At 39.2% G+C, this 27,440-nt stretch overlaps 1 protein-coding gene across 2 annotated transcripts in view; it reads right to left on the reverse strand.

Moving 5' to 3' along the window:
• The window catches only part of LOC144817781 (uncharacterized), a 133,567-nt gene that overhangs the window by 84,865 nt on the left and 21,262 nt on the right, over nt 1–27,440 (reverse strand). Inside the window, exon 2 of one of the 2 annotated variants that reach the window (XM_078674595.1) lies at nt 6,726–6,872. The exons of the other annotated variant lie outside the window; for it this stretch is intronic. Coding sequence (XP_078530721.1) covers nt 6,726–6,872 — 147 coding nt within the window. The remainder of the gene's footprint in view (nt 1–6,725; nt 6,873–27,440) is intronic. 2 annotated transcript variants of the gene reach the window in all.

Here is a 27,440-nt window from a genome sequence, read left to right on the forward strand (position 1 = left end):
TTAAACACCCCCAGACACCCTTACCAGTGTTGATAGACAACACTTCCGCCCGTCTCCCCCCAGATACAATCACTAGGATGAAAGGAGACAGTAATGTCTAAGTACCTCACCACGGAGGATGTTTTCAATCAGGGGGTTATGGCCCAGACCAGTCTCAGCCTGTCTCGGACTGTCTAAGACTGTCCGCCCTTTGTCCGGGCTTCGTCCGGCGTCCCGCACACGCGTCCCGCTATGCGTAAGGGGGCTGGTTTAAATAGGGCGGGGCAGGGGCGGGAGGAGTCACCAGGTGTGCTGTGTTTGGCGTGAGCAAGGTCCCCTGGAACTCGCTGTCCCGACCCCTGAGTGTAGTCCGTGGGTGATGTCCGGGTTAACAATTACCCCCACTGCTGGGCTCCCAAGCGCTCCGCACCACGAAGAGGCTGAAGCAGGATTCAGGCAAGTCTCTTGACAAAGAAGGACAAAACAGCTGTGATCGGCACCCGCGAAGCGGGGGCCGCGAGCTGTAAATGCGCGCTGAAGGAGGGCGGGGCAGGGGCGGGAAGAGTCACCAGGTGCGCTGTGTTTGGCGTGCGCAAGGTCCCCTGGAACTCGCAGTCCCGACCCCTGAGTGTAGTCCGTGGGTGATGTCCGGGTTAACAATTACCCCCACTGCTGGGCTCCCAAGCGCTCCGCACCACGAAGAGGCTGAAGCAGGATTCAGGCAAGTCTCTTGACAAAGAAGGACAGAACAGCTGCGATCGGCACCCGCGAAGCGGGGGCCGCGAGCTGTAAATGCGCGCTGAAGGAGGGCGGGGCAGGGGCGGGAAGAGTCACCAGGTGCGCTGTGTTTGGCGTGCGCAAGGTCCCCTGGAACTCGCAGTCCCGACCCCTGAGTGTAGTCCGTGGGTGATGTCCGGGTTAACAATTACCCCCACGAAGAGGCTGAAGCAGGATTCAGGCAAGTCTCTTGACAAAGAAGGACAGAACAGCTGCGAGCGGCACCTGAACATTTGTCTAAGAGATTTCGAATTTCAGACACACTTTCTATTTTTCTTCTATCAGTGCTACATTTCTCTAACACAGAATTCAACAAACAGCAAAATCTTTGATCCGAATTGACCACAATCTCTTCTTTTAAAGTTTCTAGAGAAAAGACAACATTAACCACTACATTAGCATAGCAGTTGACACCAGAACTATTTTCAAATTGAAAACCAACAACATCTTGAACAGCATCCATTTTCTTTCTGCTTACAATTTCGGGTTCATCAACTTTTCGTCTTTTTGCTACAACCTCCCTACTATTGGTCACATTTCTTCATTTCCGGCCTACCACACGTTTTTCAAATAAAGGATATTGAGGCAAATGTGGCGCATACTCTCTTCTTAACCTATTGTATTCCTTAACACAATCTAGATCTGCACAAATGTTTGTCTCATCACACTCAATCAAGTACAATCCAGATAAAGTTCTGACTCGTGATAATGCCACATAAGCCATACCCTCCTTGAACATAGAACTGCCAATATTCACCAAAGCACTGTCTACACTTAAACCTTGCGATTTATGGATTGTCACCGCATATGCCAAGCAAACAGGAAACTGCTTACGGCGAACATATAAGTCTTTAACAAGCAAAAACCTAGCAGAGCAACGACCAATTTGCTGTACATCCTCAATGCCATCAAATTTAATTTTTAAAATTTCTATTCCATCTCTATTTTTGTAATTCACAAAACCAACAACATTACCCATTGATCCATTTACCAGACCTCTTTCAACATTTAAATTTCTTCTCAAAATGATACGGCAATTTAAGCACACATTCAGAGTCTTTTCAAAACCCGCAGTTTTAGATATAGTCTTCTCTAATGAATCCAATTTAGATTTCAAATTTTCAGATAAAATAATTGTTGCTCCCATATGCTCAATTCTGTCAATAGCTTCCAGTTTCACTATGTCTTGGTTTTCTAAATTCAACATTTTGTTGTTGAAGATAGAACATTCTTGCACAGTTGGCATCAAACATATCCCAGATTTCTTCTCAGTAATTTTCTGAAAAATATTCTGTGGCAGAACATCTTCATCTGGATACAAATTTGACAATAATCATGCATGTAAAGCTTCCTTCCCATGCTCGGTCACTTTTACGATTCTAACATCTTGTAGAATATTCTTATAATCTTCATCCTTCGCTTGACGCATATTTTCACGCAGTTCAGCATAATTGAAGTTTAACCATATATTAACGTTGCCAATGCTCCCTAGGCACTTCCTGGTATCTTCATGTGTAAGTAGTTTAAACACTGGTTGTCCTTTCACTGGTGTCAGCTGCAGAAGATCACCGAAAACAATGATGTTTTTGCCACCAAATAACACATCATACTCTGTTTTAAGAACTTCTTGCATTCTCAAATGCACAAAAGCAAGCATGACATTGGAAACCATGCTTACTTCGTCAATGATAAGAAGTTTAATTTTCCTCAAGACTCTTGAAACTTCACAACAAGCATCTCCAGATAACTTGTGGTATTGTAATTTGTTATCATGCTCCACTGGCAGCATCAGTAGACGATGCAAAGTAATACCTTTAATGTTATGTGCTGCCAGTCCAGTTGGAGCGGTGACAACACAAGACAGTGATGACTCAGTCCTTTTCTGCAAATAACATGAAATTGCTTTAATGAGGCAACTTTTTCCAGTTCCTGCTTCTCCACTCACGTACAGTCGGACAGGCTTCAACGACGTACATGAGCACTCTTTCTTCTCATGACTTAATCCATGATCAATTTGGTTGGTAACTTTGTCATATATTTTCCTCTGCTCAACGTTGAGTTGTCTTTCCAAATCTTCTAAGTTAACCACATCCTCCTGAGCTTGTTCCATGGCTCTTTCCACTTTAATCATGGCAGTGGCAGCTTCATTTTCGATAACTGGTCCTCCTAGTGGATCCTCACTCAATGAAGTGGAACTCTGACTGTCCTGAGAACTATCCTAGCAATCTCGGCTGCAATTGTTGCTTCCTGTTCGATTTCTGCATTCAACATTTCTAGATATTTTAGAAAAACAGGACATTCTATAGTCTCCTTGGCTGCATTGAAAGAATCTTCATAACAGAGGAAATCTCCAAGCAGTTCCTCTTCTGCACGCCAAGGCTTGAAAAGTTGCAAAAGAGCTAAATAGAAAAACTCTTTTCTTTCACGAGATTCGCAACTCAATTTTCGATGATTTACCAATTGGCATTTTCTTTGCTTGACCAGACATCCCTCACTTCCAATTACAGCATACACTCCTTTATGAATATCTTCTTTGATGTTCCTCTTGAATATGTAATTTTGTAGAACCTCATACAGACAAACATTCTCGAGGTGACTGCTTCTATTTGGATAATATGTATCCAACATGTTGGTCTTCAAAATATCTGTACTGTTTGGCTCCTTCTCCGCCAAATACTCAATCTCCTGTACAGGTTTCAGAACTCGATTACGTGTTGCAGCAAGTCCAAGACTCACCCAAATTATACTCCTAGATTTGGCATAGAGACTTGCTGAAGATAACCGATCAGAACATTCGTATGCTCCGATTTCTCGATGCGACAACATCTTTAGACTGAAACTGTACAACTTCTTACTGAGGCTCTTTTCATGTGAAATGTCATCCCACATATCCTTTAGTTCTGTCTTTTCTTTTTTTGTGATATAAGACGTCACATACCGAGCCACAGCCATACAGTTGTCAGCCACAAACTGTATATCCATGTTAGCATTCCACATGGACAAAATCACTGGGTTGTAGTCGTTGATGTACTTGGACTCTTCGTTTCTTTTTAAATTGTATGTATTTTTGGGTGATTTCCTCATCACATTATGTCGCAGCGAAGACATCAAATTGTTCACTCTTACTTTAGATATCACCGATCGTGGAAACCCAAAACAACATTTTGTATAGAACTTATTCTTGTTTCTAAATTTACGACGACAGTACTTTCCACAACGATGGTTTTGAAAACGTAAAACTTGTTCTCTTAAACTTTTGTCTTCCTTTATGTTTGGAACAGCACATGTAGAATACTGTTCTATGAAACTCATCACTAAGTCATCCGGATCTGTTCCAAATTTGGGTGCATCTTTGATCCATAGCAGCATATGTATATGAGGAGCACCTCTTGATTGATACTCCTTTCTCCAGAAGAAATCCAACACCTCTCCAAGAGGTGGATTTTTCTTGTTCGTAATGAAAGACATCATAGCTTCAAATCTATAATTGAAGTACCTGCATACATTGACTGGATTCAAAGAGCACAGTTCTCCGGGTGTCTTGAAATCGATATTTTCAATGTTTCCATTTGCCTCTCGTAGAAATTCAAGTAAGTCTTCCCAGCCATACTCGGCACAGCTGAGAGTGAGGAACCATGTGGGAGTTCCTAAGTTCCTCAGCATACATTTTAAGCCACCATGACGACGGTACCAATACTCATTAGTACCACGCTGACATGCCATGAGATTAATCAGGTGAGAATCCAAAATACTGTCTTGCACATTGACTTTATCCATAAAGTCCCATGCCAAGATATTTTGCAGCTGTACACCACTTTTCAGGATGTGGTTCACTGCATAAGACAGTCCAGACAGATCACTTTCATACAGTAGATGAAACAAATAGGGAATGCATTGACGAAACCTAGGATCTTCTGCATACAATCGTAAAGTCCGGTATTCAGAAGCAGGAATTTGATCAGGTCGCTCATCATATCTTCCTCCTCGACCTGTTGGAAATAACTGTGGGAAACACCGAGCTTCCAAACTTTCCTCCCAAACACTAATGTGACTTCCTTTTGCTTGTTTCATTTGAAACAACTCAATAGCATCCCCCATGACTTCTTTAGAATGCAAAGGATGAACACTATAATGTTCATATATTTCTTCATTTTTAGAGGCCTCTACTTTCTCTATTTGTCCAGCACACAAATCGCTGTCCTCTTCTTCACTTAGTTCGTCTTCTGCAACATATACATTCTTGTAGTACTCATTGTTTTTCATCAAATACAACGTTGCCTTTTTGACTTTCCTAACATCCACTAAATCTTGCCAGATTTTCTTACTCTTTGTCGGAATCCCATTAACTAGGATAACCAGAGGTTCCTCTTCCACTTTGTCTACACCAATTGTATCAATATTTTTCTTCAAATCTAGAGGCAAATAAACAACTCGTCCCTTTAATCCTCTCTGTAAATCCGAAGGAGGCAATTTCCCTGTCTTAGGCTCCATTCTAACAATAGCTTGAAAAGGATGGACACTTTGAATCAAAATAGATTCATAAGTATTTAAATCCTTCAGTTCAGAAGGAATGTCAACCAATTCCAGATTATTATGAACTGCTCTAGCCTGCATCCGGTTTTGATTTAATTTGTTAAAACAATAAGTACACATACGTTGATCTGATCCCAAATCAAAACAATTTTCTACCATCAAGTATGTTGCAAAATCCTTCCATTCACTATTGTTTTCCATTTCACTTTTTGCATATAAATCCACTAACTTAGTCTGATTCTTATAATAAGTCCGTCGACAACACACACAAGTGAAATTAGGCCTCTCACTTGATTTCACAGTAAACGTGGAAATTTCCTTCAGAAACTTATCTGTACTGGAAATCTGTACACTCTCTTCCACATTACCTTCTTCTACTGGGTCAATTTCAACATTGTTCTCTTTACTAGTAAAGTAACAAAACTCAATTTCTTCACAAATATTCTTCACATCTACTTCAGAACCATGCAAAAGAGCAGAGCATAATTGTTTAAGCATAATTGCTGGACTCTTAGCATAATACAACATTCTAACTAATTTCCTCACTTTATTATGATGCACTGCTAGCATCCTGAAATGATGAAAAACACTCTGGCATACTCCCCTGGAAAGACAAGCCAGTGAATGACCATGCAAACCTGTCACTTCTCTCACTCTGCAAGGATCTAATTCTTGCAACAACTTCATTTTCTGTTTTAAACTTTTCTTATTAAATGTCCGTACAAAATCACAAAGCAAATTGATGGAATCCTGTCGCACACTGCAAATACTACTACACTTCCAGGTGTACACTGGTCCCTTAGGACGTCTTCCTAAAACTTCATTACCTAACACCTCTTCTGCCTCTGTTGACACAAGTTTTTCTTTTTCAACCGGACAACGATCTTTCACCTCATATGCTCGACCACTGGTGTCAACTGCATGCACCAAATCATTATCCTGGAAATAACTCTCCTCATTAAAAAATGCCTCACAACTTGAACTATGCATCCATTCTCCTGAAAAAACTTCACAAAAATTACTACGATTAACTGTTCTCTTCCATCTACTATTTGATTTGAAATCATAAATTGCCTTGCTTAGTTTCCTAATTCTATTGATTATCAAAATAAATAACTTTCGCTTAATTTCGAAAGCCTGATCAATAATTTTCTCTACATTTTTCTTTCTCTTATAAAAAGCCACTTTCTGTTGACCTTTCTTAATATTTTTTAACAAATTGCCAATTATCCTGTTGCAGGACAGTTGTCTACGAATGTCCCTAAACAGATTTTTCCTTCTACTACCATGCACAGAGTTATCTCCTGCTCTAGCAGTAACATTTTTCAGTGGCCTTTCCTTCCCATTTAAATTGGCTCTCTTCTTCTGGACTAAAACATGTTCTGTAGTGATACTTTTTCGTCTGCAAATGTTTCTTAAAAAAGATTTTGTCTTACCCGGAGTTTTTCTGGTGACTTGACAAGTTTTTATTGTAGAGGACTGCTGCAAAGGTTTACCAAGGTGGGGTGTAAGTTGGTTTGCTTTTTTTCTTTTTCTTTGCCTTGAGGGCATTTTTGAATTTTTCAAAAGATCTTCAGTTGAATCTGTGGTAAATATTTTTAAAAAAAGGTATTAACCACTATTTCCAAACAGTAAACCAATAACAGTAGGCAAACAATTAACACACTAGTTGAGGTATGAGGGCGTATTTACAAGGCCCTTGCACCACTTTTGCGTCACTTTTAACATGGGGAAAATAACGTGAACGTGACTCAAAGGCCTTGTAAATATGCCCCAAGCAGGCTATGAAACTCTAGCAGTACATATCAAGAAACCTAAATGACTTCAAGAAACGTTTTTAAACACATCAAGTAAGCACATTATTCACCCAGATTCATGGGGAAGTGACTTTAAATGCCCTAACACACATGAGGTCATATTTTACAAGGCCCTTGCACCACTTTTGCGTCACTTTTAACATGGGGAAAATAACGTGAACATGGCTCAAAGGCCTTGTAAATATGGCCCATGCTGGCTATGAAACTCTAGCAGTACATATCAAGAAACCTAAATGACTTCAAGAAACGTTTTTAAACACATCAAGTCAGCAAATTATTCTCCCTAAATCATGGGGTAAGTGACTTAAAATGCCCTAACACACATGGGGGCGTATTTACAAGGCCCTTGCACCACTTTTGCGTCACTTTTAACATGGGGAAAATAACGTGAACGTGGCTCAAAGGCCTTGTAAATATGGCCCATGCTGGCTATGAAACTCTAGCAGTACATATCAAGAAACCTACATGACTTCAAGAAACGTTTTTAAACACATCAAGTAAGCAAATTATTGTCCCTAAATCATGGGGTAAGTGACTTAAAATGCCCTAACACACATGGGGGCGTATTTACAAGGCCCTTGCACCACTTTTGCGTCACTATTAACATGGGGAAAATGACATCAAAGTGACTCAAAGGCCTTGTAAATATGCCCCAAGCAGGCTATGAAACTCTAGCAGTACATACCAAGAAACCTAAATGACTTCAAGAAACGTTCTTAAACACATCAAGTAAGCAAATTATTCACCCAGATTCATGGGGAAGTGACTTTAAATGCCCTAACACACATGAGGTCATATTTTACAAGGCCCTTGCACCACTTTTGCGTCACTTTTAACATAGTGAAAATAACATGAAAGTGGCTCAAACATGAGAGTGTATTTACAAGGCCCTTGCACCACTTGTACGTCACTTTTAATATGGGGAAAATAACGTGAAAGTGGCTCAAAGTCCTTCTAAATATGCCCCATGCTGGCTATGAAACTCTAGCAGTACATATCAAGAAACCTAAATGACTTCAAGAAACGTTTTTAAACACATCAAGTAAGATAATTATTCACCCAGATTCATAGGGAAGTGACTTAAAATGACCTAACACACATGGGGGCGTATTTACAAGGCCCTTGCACCACTTTTGCGTCACTTTTAACATAGGGAAAATGACGTGAAAGTGGCTCAAAGGCCTTGTAAATATGGCCCATGCTGGCTATAAAACTCTAGCAGTACATATTAAGAAACCTAAATGACTTCAAGAAACGTTTTTAAACACATCAAGTAAGCAAATTATTCTCCCTAAATTATGGGGCAAGTGAAATATTTGTTTAAAGAAGCAGACACCATTTTTTCCTTGTCATAAATTTAAAAAGCATTCCTTTTCCTCAAAAACGATATTCAAGTCATAATTTGAAAACACAGCACAGCTCCTATGTACAAGCACACCCTGTCAGTACTAATACTTCACATTATCTCCAATTACAATTTCTCAAAGAAACAAAATCCATTTCTAAAACACTTGACACAAAGCAACATTTTGAATACACAACTTTCTTCCTAATTTTCTCCCTAAAGCATACTAGTCTCTATCTAAATTAAATGAATCTTTTCTCACCTTAGCAAATACTTTTTGAGTTTCAAAACAGTCTCAGACACACACCAATTTTTCTTTAGCAGAGCAAAGGGTATGCACTCCAGAGGCTGCAACCAACAAAGGCACAGAAATGCTGTAATTCATCACACATATCTCTCATGTCACCCAATCAAAACTCTTCCCTCACTTTTTTCAAATCAGCACCCTTCCCCCCTCTGCCCTTTCTGCCTTTTTTCCATAGCAACTACCTCCTGAAAGACCTCTCATGTTTACAAGTTCACACAACAATGTTTCAATTGAACTCTGAACTCTCAGTACACCTGCGTATCCAGTGCATTGTTTCTTAAAATGATTTTTTCTTAACCATTCAAATGTCATCTTTCAAAGAACTCATCCATGCACCCTAACTTTCTGTTTTCAGCAATCAAAATCCACCAATCACTGCTACTGAATCATTAGCACTGAAACTCCACAGTTTTTTTCATTACAAACTCCTACTGTTTCGACTGCCATTTCATTCCCACACTTCATCTGACTGCAGTAGAACCTCCTCTCACCATGTTTTCTGTCTGGATTATTGGACATAGTTACATCCACTGGGCTCAAAGGTATGCTGATAACAGAAATTTACACAACCTCAATTTACAAAATGTGGAAATCAACTGGATTGGCCACAGAGGATTGAGATGTCACCAATTGATACCATTGGTGAAAACCTTTTTGCATTTGCCACACCCTGACCTGTTAATTGTGCACTGTGGAGGAAATGATTTGGGCACTTTGACTGGGGTAGGTCTGGAAATGCTTTTAAAGGACACCTTTGAGCAATTGATGGCACTTTTTCCTCAAACTGCCTTGGTATATTCAAATATATGCCAAAGACAGAAATGGAGGTGGTCCAAGCAATTTTGTCCACAAATTGAGAAATCGAGGAAGCATGTAAATAAGTCTGTTTCAGCTTACATGAGAGACCATGGAATGGGCTCCATCTACAACAATAACTTGCGTTACTACATGCAAGATATCTACAGAGGAGATGGAGTGCACTTCTCAGATGAGGGGAACAGAATTTTCATCCTGAATTTAAGACTATGTATTGGTACCTACTTATAAGTACCTAAATCTACCACAGACCCAAAAGCTCTTTTCAGAGCTACCCTAACTATGATCACTCTAAATAAATTTTAAATGTAACTTTTTTTTTACAAATTTTCACGATTTATGATTTCCGGAGCGCTACCCGGTTCGCGCACCGGACGCTAACTGCGTGAAAATTTGAAAAAAAAATTATTTTTTTGGGACATATATGGGTCTCCTCATCCACCCTCACAAAACCTAGGGGGTCAGGATGTGTCTCCCTTGCCCCCTTTTACACAATCCCAGCATTGTTTAGCATCCATCTTATGTCCAAATTAGACCTTAACGCAAGATGGCGGACTCCCGTTACGCTACCGGTAAGCTACCCGGTTCGCGTACCGGGTAGCGCTTCCACCGCGAAAAAACGAAAATTTTAATTTTTTTATTTTTTTGCTCCGCGGGGCCCTTCAATAGGCCCCACATCAATCCTAGGGGGTCAGCAGGGGTCTACCTTGCCCCCTTTTATTCATTTCCCCCTTCGTTTATTTCCACCTCTTGTCTCTCGATCCTACCGAGAGACAAGATGGTGGCCGCACCGGACTGTTTAGAATGTTGACAGTCACCGGAGAGCCAATCCGCTTCTCCTCGCAAAGTTCCGTTACGCGTCAGGTACGAAAACCGGGGCGCTAACCGGGACGCTGTCACAGATATATATATTTTTTGAACGTTAATTTCTCAAAATCCACTGGAGCACATATCTTGAGACCTAGCAAAGGCACATCGGGCAAACAGTCTCTACAATTTTGCCAAGTTTCATAGAAATCCATTCAGCCGTTCGAGCTAAAAGTGAGTCCAACCGCCCTATGGAAATCTCAATGTTAAAACCACGTTTTGGGACCCCCCTTTTTTCTCGGCCCCCGCTTGACGAAACGCCCCCAAACTTTCAGGGGACGCTCGGAAACAAAATGTGCCATTTTCCTGAGAATTTCAGCCAATTCCGTCCATCAACGCCAAAGTTATTCAACATAGAATTTTCAGAAATCCCTATTCAAAAAAATCCTTACTATATATACCTACTGGCGACCGCCAGTAGGATATATATATATATATATATATATATATATATATATATATATATATATATATATATATATATATATATATATAGCCACAGCTTTCTTCTTCCCACGGTTAAGTAGAATAAAGATCACGGCACAGCAACAGTTGAATTTCAGCGTTTTATTTACACACCAGTGCAAAGAATAACGTGCATCAAATGGACGGTCTACGCGTTTCGGCTCCTGCCTTCCACTGGACCATAGAGTCCCTGGGTCTAGACCTTACTTATATAGTGCAGTTCGTGTAAGTACCCTCTACCATTTCCATGGTCATCTAGACCAACCCAACCCAGCAAGGTTTATACACATGGACAGTACATGTTTAAAGGTATATACACAAATATGTACAATCAACGTGAAGTACATTAGTCAAAATCTATGACTATACATAATAAAGTATTATAGGGTTTCATGATCTATTATACACAACAATGCGCAAATGTAAAGGTATATACATAATTATGTACAATCAACGTAAAATACCTTAAACGAAATTCTATGACCATACACTCAAAATTAAAGTATTATCAAGTTTCATGGTATATAGATAATTTTGTACAATCAACGTAAAGTACCAAAAATAATAAAATTCTATGACCATATACTCAGAGTAAAGTACTATCAGGTTTCATGGTCTCTTATTACATTTCAATGCGCAAGTTTGATGTGAAGTACCCCTATATACGGAACCGAGGATTTTTTATATAAATTAAAGTATATACAAAAAATCATTGTCTACAATTTCATCCATCCCTATATGGATATTAATTTTGAGGATTACTTAAGTTTAAGATGGTTATATCTTGTGGAGAAACAGTCAGTTTCTTAAAGTTTTACGAGAAGAGAACTAAGGTCTTTAAACTTAGTAAGTTGTTGCATGATTCACAATAAAGTATCTACAATATATCCAAAGGAATTAATTTCAAAACAGTATAAGACGTCATTATCAAGGTACTACATGACCTATCGTATATAGTTTTGTATACCATCTTGACCAATCTTCCTATGCAAACAACCATAATTCGTGTAGGGTACTCATATTTTCAGCTTCTTCTCTTCTAAACATCCAACTATTAATAAACTATAAACCATCATATCCTTCCTTCATAAGCTCCTCAGGAGGAGATGCTTGGGATCTTAAATGATTTATCGGTTCAGAATCAATTATTCATAACATGTACACATTCCAGTATCGGAGGGACAACGTTCTCCACATTCTGTGGAGTTCCACAGGTTTGAAACTCAAAATCTCATTGAATTATCTTCAGATTAAATTACAAATGTACATACAGTTCGGCATCCAAATTATGACCAAACGGTGCTTCAGTTCCCATATTTAGTATCATTCTAGATTCTAGGCGTCTCAATAGTTGTAACTGGTCACCACCTCGTTCTGGAAGTTTGCACAATTTTATTCCAGAATATTTCAAGAGGGTGGTGTCACTCTGGTGATGTTGGGCAAAGTGTGTGGCCATTGGGTAACACGGGTCCTTGTTTTTTATCGCCCTCAAATGTTGTAGTATTCTCAACTTGAGTTTATTTACAGTGCTCCCAATGTAGTATTTGCCACAGGGGCATTGAAGCCTGTAGATCACACACTTGGAGTCACAAATGATATGGTCATAAATGGTTTCTTTTCTGCCATCTTGTAGTGAATAAGATTTGATGTTCACCCCATGTTCACAGGCCTTACATTTATGGCATTTCCAGAAGCCAGGTGTTGTAAGCCATCTCTGTTTTTTCTCCTCCCGCACTACTAAATGACTTTGTGTTAGTATGTCTCTCAAGGAGGAGGTTTTCCTGTATGTTATGCTGGGATGTTTCGTCAAACTCTCATTTAGGGTGTTATCCAGACGAAGAACTTGCCAATGTTTTTTGTAGGCTTTTCTCATTTGTGGGCTTTGATTGTCATAATCAACTATTAGTCTGGTTGTCTCTCTGCTCTGATCAATTTCTTGTTCTTGGTTTCTTTTTAGTTTCTTATTTTTTGGGGACAAGAGTTCTTCTCTTTTCTTCAGGTGCATCCGTTTTTTTGCAGTGGTAATAACTTCCATTGGGTATCCTCTTTCAAGAAATCTAGAACCCATATTCTCTATTTCTGCATTCAAATCATTTCCCTCGGAGCAGTTTCTTTTTGCCCTTAACATCTGACCATAAGGGATGCTCCACTTCAGTCTTGTCGGGTGTCCACTATTGGCATGTAAAATGCTATTGCATGCTGTTGGTTTTCTGTGGATTTTCGAGCAGAGTTTATTATTCTTTACAAAAATTTCTACATCGAGGAATATTAGAGAATGAGAGTTGATTGTCGATGTAAACTGTAAACTGAATCGATTATGGTTCAGAGATTCAGTAAAGGATTTCAATGAGTTCTCATCTCTGTCCCATATGACGAACAAGTCGTCTATGAAACGACACCAAAATTTAATTTTTGGCCCATCCGGGTTCTCCTCATCTCTCTTCAGCACCTCACTTTCCCATTGCCCCATCAAGATGTTCGCATACGTGGGCGCAAAAGATGTCCCCATTGCTGTCCCCTGCTTCTGGAGATACGTCTCCCCTAGGAACAGAAATGCATTATGGGTCAGGCAGTATTTGAGCATCTCCAGTAACATTTGAGAGTGTTCTAGGAAGTTAACAGATCGTGTCATTAAGGATTCTTTGACAGCCTCGATACCATCCTCATGACGTATTGAGGTGTAAAGTGAAGTGACATCGATGGTCGCCATTCGATAAGTTGATTTCCATACAACTGTGGATATTCTCAGCAAAAAATCCATGGTATCTCTTAAAAAAGAGGGTAGGCTAGTCACATAGTTCATCAAAAATATGTCTATAAATCTAGAGGTGGATTCCAAAAGGGACCCTATTGAACTCACAATGGGTCTCCCTGGTGGATGCTCTAGTGACTTGTGAATTTTTGGGAGGAAGTATATGGTTGCCATTATCGGGTTGTTGGTCTTGAGGTAACTATATTCATCAAAATCCAGTAGACCCCTATCCTTCCAGGTTAACAACATCGAGTGATATTCATTGGTCCACTCCTCCATTGGATTAATGGTCAATTTTTCATAATGTTCCTGATTAAGGAGTTGTCGATTTGCCTCCTCGATGTAGTCCTTGACATTTTGGATTATGAGGTTGCCCCCCTTGTCAGAAGATTTTATAATTATGGACACATCATTTTTTAAATCCATCATTGCCTTTTGTTCTTCCATGGAGAGGTTATGTTTTTTAGTTTGTCCATTTTTCCTGGTTTTGTTCGAGATTTTCATTATTTCCTCAACCATAAGCTCTTGAAACAAGTCGACTTTATTGCCAGGTGGTAGTTGTGGGCAAAATTTAGAATTCCTTTTTAGACCGCTATTTCCACTCATGTTGGTCGGTAGACCAATGCTTTCACAAAAATTGGTTTCCATTTCCCGTGTGATTGTATTATCCTCTTGGCTACAGGAGGGGTTTTCTTTGATCGATGTCAGAGTTATCATAGCAGTTAAATCCTTCTGTGTAACTGTTGATATTGTTTTTATTTGAGATACACGGGCTTTTTTGATATTCCGATTTCTTTCAGCAAAGTGTTTCTTTAGTTTCACCTTTCTGCAGAATTTGTAGAGGTCAATGCGTGCGTTCGGTATGTTCATAGATTTTGTCGGGCAAAAGGAGAGACCTTTATTTAAAAGTTTTAGATGAATGTCCGAAAGTTGTTTATTTGATAAATTGACCACTATGTTGGGTACGGACAATTGTTGTTTGACTTTTATTTTGGCTTTCCTTTGTTTCGCTTTGCTTTTACTTCTTTTGCCACCCCTTCTGGTTTTTGGTTTGTCGGGGGTTTCTTTATATATATAAGGCACCACCAAACATATCATGACTTTACTCACCGCCACCGGTCTCGTCTCATGGATGTTCTTCCTCCATGAAACTGATGACGAAGACAGGAAAGGAAAGGGTACAGTGCACGGGGGTGAATACAGGTCGGCACATGCTGAACCCCCCCCTGTAGTCTTACAGCCCCAGTTCCTGCACAGGAAGGAATGCGCAACTTGTGCAGAAACGTGCACAGTCGGTCCCCGGTGGCGCAGCTTAAGGCTCACCATGTGCCTTTAAACTGCACCGCTGTGGGATCGCCATGTTGCCTGCCCACAGACCACAAAAATACTCGCAATCTGGCGGACAGGCGGAGGTGAGTTTCTGCAGTGTGGGAGTGAGGCGGTGGCGTGGCAGTGGTTTTGCTTCCTGCACTCCCTGCACTGCCAAAATGTGTAATCATGCCCACAGTCTTTTGCTATTTCTACAGCAAAGTCTTTAAGCATAGATTTGGCATAGTGCCACCCCCACCAAGCTGTAAAATAACAAAAGCCTTTTAACACTCCAGGCACTGTATACCATCTTTGGATTTGTAAAATGCTATACAAGCCATCCTGGAATAACTAAAAGCATTCCCTGTCAAGTGTTTCGCTATCATTATATCTCAATTGTATATTCACAATATTTAATTTAATGTAATATTTTTTTAATTTAATTTTTAGGTGCTGATTGTGGGTTTTGTAGGGGTATAGGGTGGGAAGTAAATGAACTATAATTAATTCATAAATATGTATTATAATAATTACCTTATTATTCGATAATTATATAAATTGTGTACTATTTTTGTTTGTATAATTTTTTGTTTGTTGAAGGGTAAAGGGTGTGCAGGAAATCAATTATAGTATTTAAATAATGTTAATAAATACAAATATTTAATTAGTAATTAATTCTGTAATTTTTGCAATTAAGATATTGGTTGTGTAATATATTAGGTGTCAGATGTATTTGTAGGGATAAAGGGTGAGGAGGTAAATAAACAATTATTTTGTTATTCATTAATCATTATTAATTGTTTAATTGATAATTAATCAAGTTAATAATGAAATTACCATTTTGTTGGTTCTTTATTTTCTAGGGATAAAGTGCAGGAAGGGGAGTAATTATAAATAATTTACTATTAGGTAATATTAGTAATCTTTTAATTTATAAATAATTATGTAAAATGTGTAATGTTTATAATGTAATAAATATTTTTTAGGTGTGTGTTGTGTAGTTTGTATAGGTATAGTGTAGCAAGTAATTTAAGTGATAAAAAAAGTAAAAATATTTGCATTTTTTGCTTGGTATTATGCTATGTGTTAAATATGATGTGCAAATATTGGAAATCATCCCGATTTTCAAAAAGGGATCACCCCTCCATCCTGCAAATTATCGGCCCATTAGCCTCATTGATGTCGCACAGAAACATTTTGCTTAAGTGTTTCTGGACCGTTTACAGAACTGGCTGGAAGAATTCGCCATTGTAAGTCCCTATCAAGCCGGTTTTAGAGCAAAAATTTCCACAATCGATCAAGTTTTCAGGTTGCAATTATTCCACTGGAAAACAGTAATCTTTGAGTGTGGCAGCCTCTATATGATCTTTTTGGACTTAAAATCGGCTTTTGATTTAGTCCCCAGAGAGAAATTATGGGTTATTCTATTAGATTTGGGAGCGACCCGTACTTATGTCACATTTTGAAAAGATTGCATGAACATAACTTTGCCCAAATCAGATATGGAAAGAACTCACTGATCGCATACCTATAGAGAGAGGTGTGCAGCAAGGGTGCGTTCTGGCTCCAACACTCTTTTGTATTTTTATTAATGGTTTAGTGGGGGCCCTGACAGCAGGAGGGGACATAGATGCTCCCGAGTTAGCGGGCCGCAAGGTACCTGCCTTGATGTTCGCAGACAATACCCTCCTGCTGTTGAGGTCACCGATAGGCATACAAAGGGCATTGGACATCTTTCACTCATTTTGCAAGGATAGGGGTCTTTGTTTAGGATATTTATTATACCCTACAATTTTTTAGCGATCAAATATCTTAATGTGTATGTCCTAATTTTAATATTGAAAAAGTTGTATTGATTTTATTGTCTTTTTATATGTTTTACCAGCACTTTTATGGCCATATCAGGCCGAAATAAAGTATCTCTTGACTTGACTTGATGTGAAAATATTGCATTTATTTGTTGGAAATATTATGGAAAAACAGTTTGGTATTTCAATGATAATATTTGTATTAATTTATAATATGGATTAAAGATTGTAATACACATGAAATTTGTTTCTTTTTTAAATAAAATTATATATATCATTTTTCCATTTATTTATTACATTTTACATTTTTTTAAATGAACTACTGTGCATATAATGTTGTAAAGAGTGACTCTAGTGGGAATAGTAAATGTTACCACCCCACCCCCTGCAAATTAACACTTTATGTTCTGTTGTAATTACTGGAGTGGGATTAGTATATTTTACCCCTCCACAATGAAACACTTCCCTACTGTTGCACTAACTGGAGTGGGAATGGTTAATTTTACCCCTCTACCGTTCAACATTTTCCTTACTGTTTTTTTTATACAGAGTTTTCTATAGTGCAAACTTGACCCGAAGGTATCGGGTATTAGAGCGCTTTATAGAGCACCAGTTGCGTTAAATAAGGACACATTCATTATTGTTAGGCATGGGAGATTAAGTGATTTGCCCAGAATCACAGGATGTTCAGTGTCATTGCCAAGACTCAAACCCAGTTCCCCAGATTAGAGGTTGAACTCCCTAACCGTTAGGCCAACTCCTCTCCCCAAGTGGGAGTAGTAAGTTTAGCACCTCCACAATCCAACACCTTTCCCTACTGTTAAATTGACTGGAGTGGGAATTGTAAATTTCACTCCTCCACAATCCAACAGTTTCCCTACTGTCGTACTGACTAGAGTGGGAAGGGTAAATGTGAACCCTCCACAATTTAACATTTTCCCTACTGTTGCACGGATTGGAGTAGGAATAGTAAATGTAACCCCTCCACAATCAACACTTTCCCTACTGTTGTACTGATTGTAGTGGAAATAGTAAATGTAACCTTTCCGCAATCCAGCACTTTCCCTATTGTTGCACTTACTGGAGTAGGAATTGTAAATATGACCCCTCAGCAATCCAACACTTTCTGTTCTGTTGCACTGACTGGAGTAGGAAAATAACACTTTCCCTACTATTGCACCGACTGGAGTTGGAATTGTCAATTTTACCCTTCCACAATCCAAAAACCTCCGTACTGTTGCACTGACTTTTTGACCCTTCTATCATCTATCACTTTCCCTACTGTTGTCATGTCTGGAGTGGGGATACTAACTTTCACCCCTCAGCTATCCAACACTTTCCCTACTGTTGCACTGACTGGAGTGGGGATAATAAATGTTACCCCTCCGCAATCCTACACTTTCCCTACTGTTGCTCTGACTGGAGTGGGAATAGTCAATTTTACCCCTCCAGCATCTAACTCGTTCCCTACTCTTGTTGGTCTTTAGTGGGGATAGTACCTTTGACCCCTTCACAATCCAACACTGGGAATAGTACATTCTATCCCAGTACAATTCAATGCTTTCCCTACTGTTGCATTTATTGTGGTGGGAATAGTAATTTGTAGTTTTCCTGACTTACATGTTTCAGTACTGTTTTATAAATTGGAGTGGCTATACTATGATTCATTTGTGGAATTTTAAAGTTTAGTTTTTATTCATTACATTTATAGTATTATGTTTTTGTCTAGTTAAAATAATATTGCTAATTAGTAAGGTGTTAATGTGTAATATATTTTTAGTAAATTAAAATGTGTATTTTTTGATTTGTAATGAAATAGTTATGTTTTTTAAAGTGTTATGTTATTGGATCTATCTATCTATCTATCTATATATGTGTATATATATATATATATATATATATATATATATATATATATATATATATACATACATACATACTAATTCAATTCAATTAAGCTTTATTTGATTTTGAATTACAAAATCACAAAAGCACATATTAAAACAATATTAAAAGAGATCTATACAATTAAAAATACAACAATATTAAAAATAGTATGATACAGTTCATAATACAGTTCATACAGCCCCGTAAATTATTGAGGAGATCGCTCTGAACAATTCATTTTGTTTGGCCGGTATCTAAATGGGAATGAAGGAGCATTTGTATATACATGTTCAATTTAGAGTATTTACAATTTGATTATACACTATATACATTAACCCAGGTGGCTTTCCAGTATAGAAGAGTAGGCATGCACGTACATTACATGGTGTTCTGATAACTAATAAGTAGTTTTAAGAAAGAGGATACTGCCTTAATAGTATATTCATTCTCTAGCTGTTGTAACTTAAGAAATGCCACTCTACAGGTCCTTAGCCCCAGGCCTTTAATATAGGTTTCAGGAACCTTTTCCTCGAGAACAGGTAAAATTTGCAAAACAAGGTGCAGTGGATGTTTGATTGCTAGGAAATATCATCACATGGGCAAATTGCCAAATCCTTTGACCAATCATTACATTCAGGAAAAGTTATCAATCTAAAAAATGTATCAGTGCGAAAACGGGTCAACAACATACGAGTATAACAGCTTGTGGTCTAATAACAAATAAGGTTGGATCCCTTCACTGATTGGAAGTAACTGATTTTCCACAACTGTACATTTGACCTTTTCCAAGAGCCACCTTTTGTTGTCTAGATGTTCCAAGACTAGCTTTTTCAGTGTACTTCTAGACACTAATCCATTTTATATTGGCCACTCCGTCTAAGTTAAGGCAGTCTATGATGACGTCTCTATTTAAACTTGTTTCAGGCGTTACCCAGATTTTATGCAATAAGAGTAAATGGGAGATTTTAATAGTGTCTGAGATGTATGGTAGACCCACCTTTCTATGGCAGTAAGTAGCCGTGGATTTGGGGGCCGCTAATAAATAGCAGATAAAGTGATTCTCGCAGCGTTGGACTGCTCCGCCTGTTCAATGCCCCAAATACCTCCCCCATAGGTACCGGTTGAGACACATTTAGATTTATACATTTGTAAAAGTTCTCGTACCGGTCTCCCGACCAGTTTTTATGCGAAGTTTGTCAAAACTCCTGTGGCCCTGGAAAAAGCTAACTTCCTTGCGGTCACTGCTGCCTGCCATGTACCCTTTCTGTCAAAATTAATTCCTAGATAGGAAAATCTATTGGTACTCTCAATCTTATTCCTATCCAGGAAGATCGCTCAGGTGGCCTTTATCCTGTTTCCATAGGTCATGGAATAAGTTTTGGAAACATTGACTTTTAACCCTCTACAGTTCATGTATTCTGCGAATTTGGTTACCGCCCTTTGGAGGCCAATCATGGTCCGTGACATAATTGCGGCGTCATCCGCGTACCGTAGGAATGGTGCAGGGGCACCTCTTACAGTTGGATAATAATACTGGGATTTGCTGAGATGTTGACCTATGCTGTTAATATTCAGGGTAAAGAGGAGGGGTGCTAAGATGCACCCCTGTCTCACACCTCTCTTTATATCAAACTTTGCAGAGCACTCGCCCTTCCTTCATACCGTACCCTTGCACCCACCCCTGTACAATTCCTTAATGAATAAAAGAATCTGTGGGTCTACGCCGGTGTCACTAATTTTCCGTGATCCACACAATCAAAAGCGGAACTTAAATCAACAAAAGTAACAAAAAGGTTTCCGTCCGTGGCCTGCATGTATTTAGCTATTAACAGTGCTAGATTAAGGCCCTGTTCTGTCGTTCCTCTCCCTGCCCGAAACCCATACTGAAATTTTGAAATAACAACCCTCTCCTCCGCCCACTCTTGTAGCCTATTTAAAATTATCCTACCTGCCACCTTCTCTTGAGAGCGTCTAATAGAGATATGGGGCGGTAACAGGTAGGATCGTTCCTGTCCCCTTTTTTAAAAATAGGGATCACAGTGGTATCTGGCCAGGTTGAAATAAATCCAAGGCTATTAGAACAATTTAACATGTTAGTTAGCAGAGGTGCCCATAAATCTATCTCAAATTTATAGACATCAATCGGGACGCTATCCGGGCCTGGTGCTTTTCCTGGGGCGCTTTCCTTGATTGCCCTTATAACCTCCTTACAGTCAAATGAAATCCCCAAAGGGAACATACTAGGTCGATCACTATCATAAGATGTACCGGTTCAATCGTTGATGACTTTTTTACAATCCTCTGTGTTAACCTTCTTATAGAGGCCCTTAAAATGTGTCACCCATGTTTCGCCTGTGATAACTAAATCAATAACATCTGCATCCTTATCTTTTAGAATGGGAGCATTGACCGCTTTCCAGAAAGCTATGTTATCATTTCTTGGGCATGCTTCATGTAACGCGTGCAAAGCTTCCCTTTTTAATTGTTTTTTCCTACTGGTTATGGCGATATGATAGGATTTTCTGGCATGCCGTACTAGTTCTAACGATCTGGGAGATTCCTGTAAAGCGTTTTTCAACTTATTATGTGCCGTAGTGCAATACTTATCGAACCATCTATTGGCTTTGTTAGTATTATGACGAAATTCCCTTGTTAGTGATTTTCTAATTTCCTCTGTGATGTTGTTTATCTTTCTTCTGTTTCGGAAAAGGGGGATTTCCATTTGGTCATAGATATTTATAACTAACTTTTGAAGAAAAGCCTTGGGGTCGATCTTATCCCATTTGATGGAATATCCTTTCGAGCTTGCCAAGTTAATAGGAAGATTATAAGAAGCCTTTCCAAATGGATTGTGTTACGCCCCTTTAATTTTTATTCCAAAGGAAATAGGGTAGTGGTCGCTCAAAAGGGTATCAAGTATTCCCCATGATAACACAAGTCCTGAGTACCTCGATGATAAGAGTGCAAAATCGATAATCGAGTTGCACCCTCTCCCATTAAAAGTAGGCTGAAAGTGTATCGGTGGTAAACATATTTCATTAACATGTGACAAATCAAAATGGAAAATCAGATTATTTAGCTGGTCCCCTAATTTTGAGTGAATAAAATGAGTGGGGGTAACCTCCTTATTATCCCCTAGGCCGCATGTACCAGACACACTGCGTGGACATAAAGTGCAATTAAACTCGCCCACCCAAAATAGGGCCAAGTCTCCAATCACCTGATCCTCCAAACTGAATAGATTGCTCATAAGATTATTTATGACGTTTTCCAGTAAGGGTGCTGGGATATTGTTATAAAAATGTACTATTGCCATGTTTTTTGGCCTCCCCAGGTGACTAATAGGATCTGGTAATGCTCCATTGAAATAAATTTAACAACTGTAATCCCTTCCAAAGTTGAGACGTAGGTGCAGAGCCCCCCTATATTTCTACCTTGTATACTAATGGCAGCTGGTGTATTGAAAGTTTGGTACCCATTAATATGTATTTCTTGGATAGTCCACGTTTCCTGGAGACATAGTATGCTATGATTAGTTGCCAAATCCGGCCAAGGAGGGTGGGTTACTATATCTGAGAGCCCCGCGATGTTCCAACATAAATTTGTTTGCCTTTTAGGTGTTGTCTCTTCGAGGGATACCCTCTCAGGGCTCATTGTTCATTTTATTTGTGTTGTTTTTCCCTTCATTAATATTTGTTGGTCCTATCTTTATTAAGGGGTGTACTTTGTGCCGATATGCTTTGGGGTTTACTAAAATGTTTCTTTTTGGGTTTCATTAGCATCTACATCTGATTTATCTATGTCCTCCTGTTTGATCTCATAGCTTTCCGCCCTTCCCGATCCCTGATTCTCATTTAGTTGTATCAATAGTGGGCTGGTCGCCTCAACAGATTGCGAGCCCTTCTTATTCTTCCCTTGTCAATCTTGATCGTCCATGCCTGATGATGCTCCATAATGATTGTACAAAGGTATGCTCCATCTTGATGTATGGCTAGCCTGTTGAATTCTGCCCTGGTAGTATATAGGGGACCTACGTGGAAGTGAGCATGGGGGATATAATGCCCCCAGTGGGTTAATACTTATAGAATTGTAGTGTGTAGGATTGTGACTTGATCTTAGTAACATTTCATGTATCAGTCTAGGGTCACTGAAAGTCAGAACTATGCAATCTCCGAGTGAAGTCTTGTTTTCCTTGCCCACCCATGCTACCCTTCTAGCCATTTTAAAACAATTGAATAATCCGTTGCTTAGCCCAGTTTGATTTCCTAGCCAGTGTAGTGACTTATTTCTCAGTTCCCTCCAAGTTTCATGTTTTGCTGGCGATAGTGTAGGTACATTGGTCAGCACAACCGCATATGGCGTGGGGGCAGGAGGTAAATCGAGATAGTCCCTCATGTATGGATTATTTAAATTAGTTGGATCTTTTAAGATGGTAACAGGACTTCCAGTCCCATTGGTGGCACCGGCCTTAATTGGAGGGTTAATTGATAGTGTGTTTCTAGTTGTCCTTGATCTAGGGTTTAATTGTGTGTTATCTGCTAATGAAGATATTGCCTTTATTGCAGGTGGATCGCCTGTAGTCTGTAAATTACTTATAGCTTTGTCTTGAGTGCCTGACCGCGTCATAGTATCATTGTCTCCTCTCGTTAAGAAGTGTTTCTCATTAAGAATCACCTCCAGGTTGGTCATTCTATTGGAGAGAGACTGCAACGCCTCAACCAGAGTACAGCGAAGAGTGTCTATACCCTTTGTAAGATTTTCAATTGCAATTATATTGAGTTCAGTTTGGGTGGGCAAGTTCGCTTTGCTTGGATTTTTATTGGTCTTACGAGTATATATTTTAGTGGCAAGTTATTCCCATCATAAATCTGCCCTTAAGAGTAGACTCACACGCTCAGTCAAAATTTGTGCAGATCCATAAGATGTTGCATACTCTACTAGTAAATCATAAATGTTTTGAGCCCCCTTTACCTCCTCCCCATACTGGATTTTCACAAAACCCGAGATACTTACCCTAAGAGTAACATGTTAACTACCTGCCTCATTTATTGATAATTCATCACACATTGACAAAGTTATAAGCAACTGAAAATTGTATTGTCCTCTATTTAACTTTGCCCTCTTCATAGGTTAGCACACAACCTGATATGCCAATTAAAAAGCAAACCTTTTAAACTTCTGCCAAACTTTTTGCAGATTCTTTACACAGTGCCACAGTTAATAATATGAAATGTGCACTTTTTTGCTCCCTCCTTTTAATACTTTCCCCCTTTTAACTTTGTCCCCCCAGTGGATATTCAATAACTTATGAATACTAAAAGTTGATTAAACGTACTAAGGGCCAGATGTAGGTAAATCTAATTTACCGACTCATAAATACCGAATTTTACCGATTCGGTATTTATGAATCGGTAAATCAGAACGAGGCAGATGTAGGTAATTTTTAAAACACAATTACCGAATCTGTAAGATTTGTTATTTACCGATTCGGTAAATACCGAATCAGTATTTCCCATTGATTCCTATGGGCTTTGAAGCCCATAGGAATCAAAGGGAAATACCGAATCGGTATTTACCGAATCGGTAAATACCGAATCCTGCAAGGGTGCAGGGGGTGTCACTTTGACACCCTCTAGCACCCCAAGTACAGGCTTGTGTGACATGTGGCACACATACATGCCCTAAGGGCATGTCTGCAATGGTTATCATTTGCTAACTGCTTGCCAGATTGACACAGAGTGAGCAAACAGTGCCCAAGTTATAAGTAAATGAAAATTGGATTGACCCCTCTTTTAACTATGCTCCCCCTCAATGGATTGACACAAAATTTGACAACAACTGTCAAATAAAGAGCATAAGAGGGAATTATAACCAGGATGCCCTCCACTCACGAATTAAAAAAAAAAACAAGACCTGATAATAGAAAACACATGAAGATTCACACAATTTTTACTAGATGGGTATCATGTGTTATTCCTTGGTGAGGCTATGCTACGTAGCTAGTCATGCTCACCCATAGGTGTTAATCATATTAAAAACTCATCAACCACCCAAATCAGGTCAAAAACCCATCAGCCAATAGTCTCAGAATGGGCTAGCAAAATAAGAATATCTGGTTGGTACTGGCCAGTTTGCTCACTCTGTCATCATCTGCACTTTCCTAACCTTGAAGTAGCCAATAGAACATGGAACTGTCACCAATTTGATACACGAATAGATACATCAATAAAAACATAATCCTCCATACCGCCTGACAAACATTTTTACAGATTTATCACACAGGGCCCGCTTATCAAAGGTAACAAAGGTCCCCGTGCTCATTGTGGAGTCTCTGCACTTGAGGCAGAATCACCACACTTAGGCGGAATCTCTGCGCAGTGCACTGCAGAGAGTACACCACGCGAAGATTCTGCCCCAAGTGCGGTGATTCCACCAGGAGTGTGGAGACTTTGCACTCGTAAGTTTACTACAAATAAGTACTTTGGTGAACCAGGCCCACAGTGTCAAACTTGTTAGCCCCGCCCTTGTTTATATGTGACCAGTATGGATATGCACAGATTCAAATAGCACCAACTTGATAGGCACAATAAAAAGTCAGACAAAAGTGTTTCATCTTTCAAACCCATAAACAGCATGTTTTTTAAATGCTTATATCTCAAAAACTACTGAATAAGTTTACAGTTCCGTAAGTTTTTTTTCATCATTTGGCAAAATCCCCTATGGGAACTGAAAACACAAAAGGGACACAATTTTCAAATCAATTTGACTTTATTCGGTTAAAAGAATAATAACCATAAAAGTACATCAAAAACAGTTCATAATAATACAGTATCAAGTAAAACATGAATTAAATTGTAGTACAAATTGATTTACGTAATCTAAAAACATTGCTAAAAAATTCCGAGATGCAGGCAACATTAAAGATAACGTCTAATTTCTGGAGTTCCAGAAAGGCAACCCTACAGCGTCTCACACCCATTTCCCTTAAAATTGGTATAATCAATCTTTTCCTGGGTAAAGTATAATATTTGCAGAAAAATATGATATGGATGTCAGACTGTTCCGATAGGTCATCACATGGGCATTTAGTCAAATTACAGGACCAACAATTCATTGCGTGGAAACTTAGGGCCCTAAAGAGGATACCTAACCTGAATCGGGTCAAAATAAACCGCGAGAATTCAGTCAAAGAAAGGGTTAAGTATGGTTGGATTTTCCCTTGAATTGATACAGGTAGGTGGGCTAAGACAGTTTTCTTCTTATATTCCACTGTCATTCTACGTTCTTCCAGGTGTTTCATACATTTTGTTTTTAGTGCCTTTCTCGTGATGTTACACATAGACAAGGGATTGTCATAGTAGCTCGTACAGTCCATATCTCCAAAAAAGTCCCTAATGTATGTAAACCACCTTATCCTCCCAACATAATCCAAACTTAATCCATCCATTAGGATAGCACGGTTCAGTACACATCCTTCACTAGTCCAAGCCCTATGCCACAGCTGTATTGGTTGAATTCTAATTGTGTCTTCAATATAACATTGGCCCAGTTCCATATGACAAATGTAACTTGAGGCACTCTCAGGTACAGCTAAGATGTATCTCAAGAATTTGTTTTCAACAACTTGTATAGATTTAACATTGTCATACCCCCAAAGTCCCGCACCATAAATCGCGATAGAGACACAAGTGGCATTATAAATTTTCAAAAGTTCTACAGTGGTTTTTTTTCCCCATCTTTTTTGCAAAGTTTTTAAGGGCAGTGATAGATTTGCAGAGCAGGGCTTTCCTTGCTTTTATCGCATCTGTCCAATTCCCTGCTTCATGGAATAAAATACCAAGATAGGAAAAGGTGGCGGTATAGTCTATAGGGCTTGCTTTAATAAACACCCGCCTCCTTCTTCTGCTAGAACCAGGGCCACAATTCATGGTGAATGTCTTGGAGCAGTTGATTTGCAAATCCAGATTAATCATAAATGCATTAAAAGATGTTACAAGGCGTTGTAGAGCCACCGGCGTGCGAGCCATTAGGACCGCATCGTCTGCGTATAATAACGCAGGGATCGGTCTTTTAGCTACCCTAGGCATATCACAAGTTGATTCCACTAGGGCATTCTCTATTCCATTTATATATACCAGGAACAGGAATGGTGCTGAAACGCAGCCCTGGCGTACCCCACGCCCTATATCAAAAGATCTAGTACATTCACCTTTTTTACCATAACGCACTGTTGCGATGGAACCCGAATACAAGTCCTTAAGAAAGGAGATCATATTTCCCTCAACACCAAGAGATTCCATAATGACCCATAATTTGCTGTGTGAAACACAGTCAAACGCTGACGTCAAGTCAACGAAGGTGAAATAAATGGGTTCACGTCGTGCCTTGATATATTTCTGCTGGAGGATAAATAAGTTCAAACCCTGATCTACTGTCCCCTGCCCCTTTTGAAACCCATATTGAAGATCAATGATTATAGAGTTATCTTCCGACCATTTTTGTAGCCTACCTAGGATTACTCTTCCTAATATCTTTACAGTGCTGTCCAATAGGGAGATGGGGCGATAGCAGATAGGGTTTTGCCTATCCCCTTTTTTTAAAAATTGGGACAATAACAGACATAAACCATGATGGAAGTAGGCTCGTCTTTAGGGATGCATTAAATAATTGCACTAGAAGTGGGCCCCATAAATCGATATTATTTTTAAACAGGTCTGGAGGTATGCCATCTGGACCTGGGGCTTTACCGCCCCGTGTTGCTTTGAGGCTCTCATTTATT

The sequence above is a fragment of the Lissotriton helveticus genome, chromosome 2_1 (assembly GCF_964261635.1).
Source record: "Lissotriton helveticus chromosome 2_1, aLisHel1.1, whole genome shotgun sequence".
Lineage (NCBI taxonomy): Eukaryota > Metazoa > Chordata > Amphibia > Caudata > Salamandridae > Lissotriton > Lissotriton helveticus.